Raw genomic sequence first — 11037 nt, 5'->3', positions numbered from 1 at the left:
TAGATGATAGATATAGATAGATGATAGAGAAAGAAAGATACAGATGATAAGATAGAGATAATAGAAATAGATACAATAGATGATAATTTAATTTAATTTAATTTATTAATATTTCTATACCGCCCTTCTCCCGGAGGACTCAGGGCGGTGTACAGGGCAAGAATAAAACACAGAGATTTACAAAAAATAAAAGATAATTAAATATATGCCCGATTAAAAAATACAGTTAATACATGGTAAAAAACCCCAATAAAAATAGTAAAAAGACCCCACCAATCCCCCCTCAGGCCAGAGATAGATAGAAATAGATGATAAGAGAGATGATAGAGACAGAAAGATATAGATAGATGGTAAGATAGATATAATAGAAATAGATATAGAAAACAGGATAGAAATGGATGATAAGATAGATGATAGGAAAGAGAGAAAGATATAGATAGATAAGATATATATACATAATAGATAGAAATAGCTGCAGAAAATAGATGACAGAAAGAGACAGAAATAGATGATAAGATATAGATAAATGATACAGATTTATAGAGAGAAACACAAACATGGATGATAGATGTAGGTCAGGGGGTCTTCAAACCTGGCCCTTTGGTGACTTGTGGACCAACTCCCAGAATTCTTCAGCCGGGCACGCTGGGAGTTGAAGTCCAGAAGTCATCCAAGGGCCAAGTTTGAAGACCCCTGACGTAGATGACAGACAGACAGACCTGCTCCTCAACCACAAGCTGCAGTTTTTCTCCCGGATGTTTCCCTTCTGGTTTGGTCCAAGTTCCTTTGCCCCCACGAGACGAACTTGCCGTTCTCCTTCCATCTCCTCCCCATGGAGCCCCCATGGCTCTATTCATTCGAGGGCGTGGGGGGGGAGAGGAATGCCTTCATTCCTGACCTGTCTCGTCTCGTAGGGTGTTTTTCGCGCGAGGGTAGCAGCAGAGGGCTTAAGTTTTTCCCGGGCGCAGCGGCGGGCAGCAGAACCGGCCTTCTCACGGTGGGCCTCCCTCTGCTTCTGCCACCTTCAGGCCGGCCCGCTGGCACAAAGCCAAGAAGGTCCAGCTGACCCCCGGCCAGACGGAGGTGAAGATCGACCTCCCCTTGCCCATCGTGGCCTCCAACGTGATGATCGAGTTTGCCGACTTCTACGAGAACTACCAGGCCTCCACGGAGACCTTGCAGTGCCCCCGGTGCAGCGCCTCCGTGCCCGCCAACCCGGGCGTCTGCGGGAACTGCGGGGAGAACGTCTACCAGTGCCACAAATGCCGGTGGGTCAGCTCAGCCCCTTTCCTTCCTCCCCCCACCCTCTCCCCCGGGGCAGCTACATATGGAGGAAGAGGGGGGGGGCCTCGGGTGACCCTCTCCCCCGCAGCCACAGACGTCTTTGCTCTTTAGCTGGGCCTCGGTTTCTCAAGTCCCACGCCCGGCTCTAGAAGGAGAGTTGGGTTTTCCACATTCGAGGCATCTCTTTTGGGGGAGCGATGAGGAGATTGCTGCACACGCACGCGGTCACGCAAACACAGACACGCATACACCCCCTTGTTGCTGATTCCCAGGTCGATCAACTACGACGAGAAGGACCCCTTCCTTTGCAACGCCTGCGGCTTCTGCAAATACGCCCGCTTCGACTTCATGCTGTTTGCCAAACCGTGCTGTGCAGTGGACCCCATCGAGAACGAAGAGGACCGGAAGAAGGTCAGTGGCGGTGGGAGGAGGAAGAGGAAGAGGAGAGGGGAGAGGAGAAGGAGGGAAGAGGAGGAGGAAGAGGAGGAGGAGAGGGAAGAGGAGGAGGAAGTGGATGAGGAGGAGGAGGGAAGAGGAAGGGGAGAGGAGAAGGAGGGAAGAGGAGGAGGAAGAAGAGGAGGGAAGAGGAGGAGGAGAGGGAAAAGGAGGAAGTGGATGAGGAGAAGGGAAGAGGAAGAAGAGAGGGAAGAGGAGAAGGAGGGGAGAGGAGGAGGCGAGGGAAGAGGAGGAGGAGGAGGAGGGAAGAGGAAGGGGAGAGGAGAAGGAGGGAAGAGGAGGAGGAAGAAGAGGAGGAGGAAGAGAAGGAGAGGGAAGGAAGAGGAGGAGGAGAGGGAAGAGGAGGAAGTGGATGAGGAGAGGGAAGAGGAAGAGGAGAAGGAGGGAAGAGGAGGAGGGAGGAGGAGGAGAGGGAAGAGGAGGAGGAACAGGAAGGAGAAGGAGGAGGAAGTAGATGAGGAAGAGGAGGAGGAGGGAGGAGGAGGAGGAGGAGACCTGCCTTTTGGGGGGGCTAGATTTTGTGGCCTCACTTCCCCCAGGAAACCAATTCTAATTCTATTCTACCCACCCACCTCACCCAATGCTTTACAGGTAGTCCTCGACTTACAACAGCTTGTTTAGCGGCCAGAGCAATAACCGCACTGGGACAAGGGACTTACGACCGTTTTTTCCACAGTTAGGACCTTTGCCGCATCCCCACAGTCACGCAATCCAAACCCAGACGCTGGGCAACCGGTTCATACTTACGACCGTTGCTGTGTCTCGAGGTTACACGATCCCCATTTGCCACCACCCGACGGGCAAAATCCGACGGGGAAAAGAAGCCAGCGTCGCTTAACAACCGGTTGACTCACTTACCGGCTGCAGCGATTCTCTTTTTAACCCCTGCGGCGATCCAGGCGGTCAAAGGGGGCACACAACTCACGTAACCAGTGTCTCACTTAGCAACAGACATTTTGGGGTCCGCTGTGGCCGTAAGTCGAGGACTATTTTAAAAATAAAGAGTTTCACGCTCCCCCTGGCCCCTTGGGGGGGCTGCCTCTGTTAATGGAACCTCGGGGGTCTTGCTTCAACTGGGAGCGATCCACCGCCTGGGTTGGGCTGGAGGAAGAGTTTGGCCTGCATGCCGGACGTTGGCATGAGGCAGAGACGCTCCGTTCACTGCCTAGGAGCAGAGGGCTGCTTGACACCCCCCCCCCCAAGCTTATTACCTAGAGCGGGGGGGTCTTCAACCTTGGCAACTTTAAGACTAGTGGACTGCAACTCCCAGAATTCCTCAGCCAGCCCTCAGAGTTTTTATTTTATTTTATTTTATTTTATTTTATTTAACTTCTATACCGCCCTATTCCCGTAGGACTCAGGGCGGTTTACAGGGCAATTGATCACATTGGAGCCGTGGCTAGGGGGGCATTTGCACAGATTCGTCTTATATACCAATTGCGCCCCTTTTTGGACCGAGATGCCCTACGTACAGTCACCCACGCACTCGTTACCTCCCGTATAGATTACTGTAATGCTCTCTACATGGGGCTGCCCTTGAAGACCACCCGGAGGCTTCAGCTGGTGCAGAATGCAGCTGCACGGGTTGTGACGGGAGCACCCCGATACTCCCATATTACACCCCTCCTGCATGAGCTGCATTGGCTACCAGTTGCCCTCCGGGTGAGATTTAAGGTGCTGGTACTTACCTTTAAAGCCCTACATGGCTTAGGTCCGGGATACTTGCAGGACCATCTGCTGCCGGGAACAAATTCCCATCGTCCAGTACGCTCACACAGAGAAGGCCTCCTCAGGGTACCGTCAGCTAGGCAATGTTGGCTGGCGACCCCCAGGGGGAGGGCCTTCTCTGTGGGAGTGCCAGCCCTATGGAATCAGCTCCCCCCTGAGCTTCGGATGGCCCAAAAACTCCAATCCTTTCGCCGCGGCCTCAAAACACTCCTTTTTCCACCAGGCTGACCTGGACTGACAGGCATTTTAATTAATTTATATTTAGTATTTTTAATTCATTTTTTAAATTCTCTAATTTTTTATTGCACTGATGTTCTCAATTTCATTTTATCTTGATTTATGTACTTATTATATGTTTTGTTGTTAGCCGCCCTGAGTCCTTCGGGAGATAGGGCGGGATATAAATCCCATCAATAAATAAATAAATAAATAAATTGAAATCCTACCATACAAAAGTTTGAAAGTTTAAAACAGTTAATTAAAACAGCTAATTAAATTAAGAGCCCAAAATTTAAAAGTTAAAACATGAAAACCCAATTCACAGCTCAAAGAGCCAAGTTTTCAGGTCCCGGCGAAATGAGCGGAGGTCGGAGGCAGTCCTAAGCTCCGTGGTAAGTTGGTTCCAGAGGGCAGGCGCCCCCACAGAGAAGGCCCTCTCTCTGGGAGTCACCCGCCGGCAATCCTTTACCGGCGGTACCCTAAGAAGGCCCTCCCTGTGGGAGCGCACAGGACGATGGGAAGTTGATGCCGGCAGCAGGTGTTCCCTCAGATAATCCGGACCCCAAGCCATTGAAGTTGAAGAGTTGAAGTCCACAAGTCTCAAAAGTTGGCAAGGTTGCAGACCGTTGACGTAGAGACTTGTTTCGTGCGGAGGCTGGCGGGTAACGTTGCTGTCCCCGAGGCCTCGGGAGCCCAGGGTTGTTTAGTTAGAAGCACGCGCATAACGGTGCTGCGTCGTTTCACCCGCCAGGCGGTGACCAACATCAACACCCTCCTGGACAAGGCCGACCGGGTCTACCACCAGCTGATGGGCCACCGACCCCAGTTGGAGAACCTGCTCTGCAAAGTGAACGAGGCGGCACCTGAAAAGCCACAGGTAGCCAGAAGCGGGCAGGCCGCCCCGGGTGGACCCCCGGAGGAGGGGACGGTGGGGAGGCGAGGCCATCCTGGCCTAACTTTCCTCCTCCTTCTTCCCCCTCCTTCCCGCCGTGCCAGGACGACTCCGGGGGCAGCGGAGGCCTCAGCTCCACCTCAGCCAGTGTGAACCGGTACATCTTGCAACTGGCGCAAGAGTACTGTGGCGACTGCAAGAACTCCTTTGACGAGCTCTCCAAGATCATCCAGGTAATCCGGGCCATTCCCAAGATCATCCAGGGCGGATCCCTCCTGTAGTCTGGGCTGAGCGGGCCGACTGCCAGAATTCCCCTTGAAGTCGCTTTGCCATTCCCTCTCCCCAAAAAAGAAACAGGTTGGCTGTTGAGATCAGAAACAGCCGGTGGATTCTGGCCGGGCTTGGTCAGGGCTGATTGTGGCTGCTAGTCCAATTTTTCCGGCTTTGCGGATTGGTGGCGGGGGGGGAGGAGGAGGAGACGGTTCCACGGGAGTGGCGGGCGTCGGTGTGAGCGGTGGGCAAGCGCGGGCACCGCTCGCGTAAAACGGACCGTGCGCGCGCCCTCTTGCCTGCTGCTTCAGGCAGCTTTGCAGACCGGGCAGTGGAGGGGAGCGGATGGTTCCACGCCAGTGCCAGGCAAGCGCACGCACACGCGCGTGTGTGCGTACGCGCGGCTCCGTTTGCATGCGTGGCTGGCAGAGGCACGGCCGCCGCTTGCATAAATGGGAGCATGTGCCTGCGCCCTGGGCGGAGGATTGGGGGACCCCCTGGGCTAGTCCAGTCTGGTGGAAATTCATCTCTTTGGTCACCCGAAGCGCTCCTGCATGGCTCAGCCCTCTCCCCTCTCTATCCTCCCCCCTCCCTCCCCAGAAAGTCTTTGCATCCCGGAAGGAGCTGCTAGAGTACGACCTCCAGCAGAGAGAGGCCGCCAGCAAGTCCTCCCGTTCGGCTGTCCAGCCCACCTTCACCGCCAGCCAGTACCGCGCCCTCTCGGTTCTGGGTTGCGGCCACACCTCCTCCACCAAGTGCTACGGCTGCGCCTCGGCCGTCACCGAGCACTGCATCACGCTGCTCCGGGCCTTGGCCACCAACGCCGCCATCCGCCACATCCTGGTCTCCCAGGGCCTCATCCGGGAGCTCTTCGACTACAACCTGCGCCGAGGGGCCGCCAGCATGCGGGAGGACATCCGCCAGCTCATGTGCCTCCTCACCAGGTGAGCCTCGGGCGGCTGCCTACCCTTTCTTTTTGACCTTTCTCACAGTGGAACCCAGGCAGCCTCTTCCGCTGGTTTGGCTTTGGCCAACCCTTGGGCCCTTGAAGGCACTAAGTAATGAAGATCAGCGTCAGACCTGCCCCAGTCCGGTCCCTTAGGAAAGAAAGACCCTCGACTCCATTTGGGTGGAGCGATAGGATCTTTTGCTAAAGGCTGCTGGCTGCAGTAAATTCAGGCTAGAACTAAGTCTGGTTCTTTTACTAGAGATGTAAAGTCAGGCTGGAACTTAGTCTGGTTCTTTTACTAGAGATGTAAAGTCAGACTGGAACTAAGTCTGGTTCTTTTACTAGAGATGTAAAGTCAAGCTAGAACTAAGTCTGGTTCTTTTACTAGAGATGTAAAGTCAGGCTAGAACTAAGTCTGGTTCTTTTACTAGAGATGTAAAGTCAGGCTAGAACTAAGTCTGGTTCTTTTACTAGAGATGTAAAGTCAGGCTAGAACTAAGTCTGGTTCTTTTACTAGAGATGTAAAGTCAGGCTAGAACTAAGTCTGGTTCTTTTACTAGAGATGTAAAGTCAGGCTAGAACCAAGTCTGGTTCTTTTACTAGAGATGTAAAGTCAAGCTAGAACTAAGTCTGGTTCTTTTACTAGAGATGTAAAGTCAGGCTAGAACTAAGTCTGGTTCTTTTACTAGAGATGTAAAGTCAGGCTAGAACTAAGTCTGGTTCTTTTACTAGAGATGTAAAGTCAGGCTAGAACTAAGTCTGGTTCTTTTACTAGAGATGTAAAGTCAGGCTAGAACTAAGTCTGGTTCTTTTACTAGAGATGTAAAGTCAGGCTAGAACTAAGTCTGGTTCTTTTACTAGAGATGCAAAGTCAGGCTAGAACTAAGTCTGGTTCTTTTACTAGAGATGCAAAGTCAGGCTAGAACTAAGTCTGGTTCTTTTACTAGAGATGTAAAGTCAGGCTAGAACTAAGTCTGGTTCTTTTACTAGAGATGCAAAGTCAGGCTAGAACTAAGTCTGGTTCTTTTACTAGAGATGCAAAGTCAGGCTAGAACTAAGTCTGGTTCTTTTACTAGAGATGTAAAGTCAGGCTAGAACTAAGTCTGGTTCTTTTACTAGAGATGTAAAGTCAGGCTAGAACTAAGTCTGGTTCTTTTACTAGAGATGCAAAGTCAGGCTAGAACTAAGTCTGGTTCTTTTACTAGAGATGCAAAGTCAGGCTAGAACTAAGTCTGGTTCTTTTACTAGAGATGCAAAGTCAGGCTAGAACTAAGTCTGGTTCTTTTACTAGAGATGCAAAGTCAGGCTAGAACTAAGTCTGGTTCTTTTACTAGAGATGTAAAGTCAGGCTAGAACTAAGTCTGGTTCTTTTACTAGAGATGTAAAGTCAGGCTGGAACTAAGTCTGGTTCTTTTACTAGAGATGTAAAGTCAGGCTAGAACTAAGTGGTTCTTTTACTAGAGATGTAAAGTCAGGCTAGAACTAAGTCTGGTTCTTTTACTAGAGATGTAAACTCAGGCTAGAACTAAGTCTGGTTCTTTTACTAGAGATGTAAAGTCAGGCTGGAACTAAGTCTGGTTCTTTTACTAGATATTGCTGGTTGCAGTAAATTCAGGCTAGAACTAAGTTTGATTCTTTTACTAGAGATGTAAATTCAGGCTGGAACTAAGTCTGGTTCTTTTACTAGATATTGCTGGCTGCAGTAAATTCAGGCTAGAACTAAGTCTGGTTCTTTTACTAGAGATGTAAAGTCAGGCTGCAACTAAGTCTGGTTCTTTTACTAGATATTGCTGGCCGCAGGAAAGTCAGGCTTGAACTACATTTGGTTTTTTTACTAGAGATTGCTGGCTGCAGAAAATTCAGGCTAGAACTAGATTTCTCGTGTGAAAAGGTTACAGACTCTTCCCCCCCATCCAGCCCTTCCCGCCATGACCAGTCTGTCTTCAGCCAAGGAAGAACCTTATAGGTGTTTTGAGAACACTGAGAGATTTGGGGCACAATTTGGTCTCGGGCTGAGTGGCCTTGAGCGCTGGCACAAACTGCTTCCATCTTTCCCTGGACTTCATCAAGCTGCCATCCCCCCTCCCTATTTCCCATCCCCATACAGGCTTATTCCCCATTTGTTCTCCCCGTGTCCCCTTCTCCCCCAGCCTTTGAGGGCAGGATGCCAGCGAGGGCGCCAAGCCGGAGCTGATTCGAATTCGGAGGAATGTACTTGGGGCCATCGATCCCTTTCTTGCAGCTAGCACAACTGGCTAGGGAGCTTTCAAGTCATGTTCTCTCTGGAAGGAGGTCGTGGGTGTTGGTGTTATTACATGAGCCAGACATAAGAAGAGGAGCTTGTGTGTGTTTGTGTGTCTGTGTGGTGGGGACCTGTGGCACTTTAAAGATGCCTTTGTTGTTTTATCCGCTTGTCTTCAACCAGAGATAACCCAGAAGCCACCCAGCAGATGAATGACCTCATCATCGGCAAGGTGTCGGCAGCTCTGAAGGGCCACTGGGCCAATCCTGACCTGGTGAGCAGCACTCCCCCCCCCGGTCGCCCCTTGGGCAGGGGTCTCTCTGTAAAATGACCTTCCAGCCTTGGCACCCCAAGGCTGCCCTCTCCCTTTCCTGGCAAAGGGATGAACCAGCTTCATGGTCTTCCTGGCTCCTTAACAACCTGGGAACATAAGTGTTTCCTGTGGGGGGGGGGTTCTTGCCCCCCCATACCCCTCCCCCTATCCATGTCAACGTTGAATTGCTAAGAGGCTTGCTAACCTCTGTCGCTGCTCAGCGTGCCATAGAAATGGGGGGGAGGGGCAGCCTGGGAAAGAAACGGGAGTTTCCAGAAGCCGTCTGTGGACCACGAGACCCAAGGCCGTCCATAGCAGATGTCTGACGGAGCAGTGGGCTGTTCCTATAACGAACAGAAAGAATGCGGTTGGCCAACGTGAAGGCATGGCGGGCGGGTGGGAGGGGTTATGAAAAGCTATTGCTAACTAGCCAGATTTTCGCGGGGGAAAACTAGCATTGATTTTGCTGCTTTCAGTGCCGGGATGGGTATTCATTAAAATAAATAAATAATGGATCTCTTACGGCGCCTGAAGGCCTTAGAGTTTCTTCAAAACTGAATTCGCCAGCCGGACGCTTGACGCTCCTCCTCTTTCCCCCCTCTCGCAGGCCAGCAGTCTTCAGTACGAGATGCTCCTGCTGACGGACTCCATCTCCAAGGAGGACAGTTGCTGGGAGTTGCGTCTGCGCTGCGGTGAGGCCCGGGGCTCGACAGGCCAGGTGTGGCAGTCCCTGGTTGGTGTGGGGTGGGGAGGAGAGGGAGAAGGCCCAGAGAATCTGCTCCCCCAGGGAGAGAGAGAGAGAGAGAGAGAGAGAGAGAGAGAGAGAGAGAGAGAGAGAGAGACAGAGGCACCACCCTCACGCGGACGGAAGAGCCAAATGGGAAAGATGTCGTTCCTTGGGTTTCTGGAGCGATGCTGACCGCCTAGCCCGCTTCCCCCCAGCCCTCAGCCTCTTCCTCATGGCCGTGAACATCAAGACGCCAGTGGTGGTGGAGAACATCACCCTGATGTGCCTGCGCATCCTTCAGAAGCTGATCAAGCCCCCGGCGCCCACCAGCAAGAAGAACAAGGTACCTCTGCTTGCCCCTCCCCGCCTCCGCCCCATCCCCAGCCGCAGGGGCGGCCGGCCGGTTGCAGCAGCCTCTCGAGGCCCTGCCAGACTCTTCTCTATTTTGGGCCCCCCAGGACTCGCCCGTGGACTCCCTGACCACCGTCAAGCCCTACAGCAACGAGATCCACGCCCAGGCCCAGCTGTGGCTCAAGAGGGATCCCAAGGCTGCCTACGAGGTGTGGAAGAAGTGCCTGCCTGCCAGAGGTGCGCCTTTCTCCACCCCCCCTTTTACTGGCTTCCTCCCCCAGCCGGGGGAGAGGAGGCCGAGGAGGCCCGGCCTCGGAGAAGGGGCAGCCGCTCTGCCCCGCGGCTCACTCCCCTGGCTGTTTTTTTTGCCGCCGTCCTTTAGTCCTGGAAGCCAACGGGAAGTCTCCCAGCCGGATGGAGCTCCGCCAGCTCTACCTGATGGAGAAGTACGCCTGGAAGTGGAAGCAGTTCATGAGCAAGCGAGGGAAGAGGACTTGCCCCCTGGACCTCAAGCTGGGACACAACAATTGGCTGCGGCAGGTGAGACACACACCCACGCGCAACCGAGGCACACACGGCGGAGGAGGAGGAGGAGGAGAAGAGGGAGAAGGAGGGAGGGGAAGGGGAAAGAAGAGGAGAAGTGGAAGAAAAAGGAGGAGAGGAGGAGGAGAGAAAGAAGGAGGGGAAGGGGAAAGAAGGAGGAAGAAAAAGGTGGAGGGAGAGGAGAGGAGGAGGAGAAGGAGGAGGGGAAGGGGAAAGAAGGAGGAAGAAAAAGGTGGAGGTAGAGGAGAGGAGGAGGAGAAGGAGGAGGGGAAGGGGAAAGAAGGAGAAAAAGGAAGAAAAGGTGGAGGTGGAGGAGAAGAGAAGGAAGGAGGAGGGGAAGGGAAAAGAAGGAGAAGAGGAAGAAAGAGGTGGAGGAGGAGAAGAGAAAAGGAGGGGAAAGAAGGAGAAGAAAGGTGGAGAGGAGGAGAAGAGAAAGAAGGAGAAGAGGAAGAAAGAGGTGGAGGAGAGGAGGAGAAGAGAAGGAAGGAGGAGGGGAAAGAAGGAGAAGAGGAAGAAAGGTGAAAGAGAAGGAGAAGAGGAAGAAAGGTGGAGGAGAAGAGGAGAAGAGGAGGAAGGAGAAGGGGAGAGAAGGAAGGAGAAGAAAGGTGGAGGAGAGGAGGAGAAGAGAAAGAAGGAGGAAAAGGAGAAGAGGAAGAAAGGTGGAGGAGACGAGGAGAAGAGAAGGAAGGAGAAGGGGAAAGAAGGAAGGAGAAGAAAGGTGGAGGAGAGGAGGAGAAGAGAAAGAAGGAGGAAAAGGAGAAGAGGAAGAAAGGTGGAGGAGACGAGGAGAAGAGAAGGAAGGAGAAGGGGAAAGAAGGAAGGAGAAGAAAGGTGGAGGAGAGGAGGAGAAGAGAAAGAAGGAGGAAAAGGAGAAGAGGAAGAAAGGTGGAGGAGACGAGGAGAAGAGAAGGAAGGAGAAGGGGAAAGAAGGAAGGAGAAGAAAGGTGGAGGAGAGGAGGAGAAGAGAAAGAAGGAGGAAAAGGAGAAGAGGAAGAAAGGTGGAGGAGACGAGGAGAAGAGAAGGAAGGAGAAGGGGAAAGAAGGAAGGAGAAGAAAGGTGGAG

At 52.5% G+C, this 11037-nt stretch overlaps 1 protein-coding gene across 4 annotated transcripts in view; it reads left to right on the top strand.

Annotated features, from left to right (window-relative positions):
* UBR4 (ubiquitin protein ligase E3 component n-recognin 4) overlaps positions 1-11037 on the top strand; it is a 118073-nt gene that overhangs the window by 81897 nt on the left and 25139 nt on the right. For all 4 annotated transcript variants that reach the window (XM_081341484.1, XM_081341483.1, XM_081341482.1 and 1 more), the window contains 10 exons: positions 1029-1268; positions 1557-1695; positions 4439-4564; positions 4684-4812; positions 5450-5793; positions 8224-8314; positions 8961-9045; positions 9296-9423; positions 9539-9668; positions 9814-9971. In XM_081341484.1, the coding sequence (XP_081197610.1) occupies positions 1029-1268; positions 1557-1695; positions 4439-4564; positions 4684-4812; positions 5450-5793; positions 8224-8314; positions 8961-9045; positions 9296-9423; positions 9539-9668; positions 9814-9971 (1570 nt within the window). The remainder of the gene's footprint in view (positions 1-1028; positions 1269-1556; positions 1696-4438; positions 4565-4683; positions 4813-5449; positions 5794-8223; positions 8315-8960; positions 9046-9295; positions 9424-9538; positions 9669-9813; positions 9972-11037) is intronic.

The sequence above is a fragment of the Vipera berus genome (genome assembly GCF_964194415.1).
Source record: "Vipera berus genome assembly, chromosome: 17".
Classification (NCBI taxonomy): Eukaryota; Metazoa; Chordata; class Lepidosauria; order Squamata; family Viperidae; genus Vipera; species Vipera berus.
The sequence above is the reverse complement of the archived record's forward strand: the minus strand, read 5'-3'. Positions and strand labels throughout refer to the sequence as shown.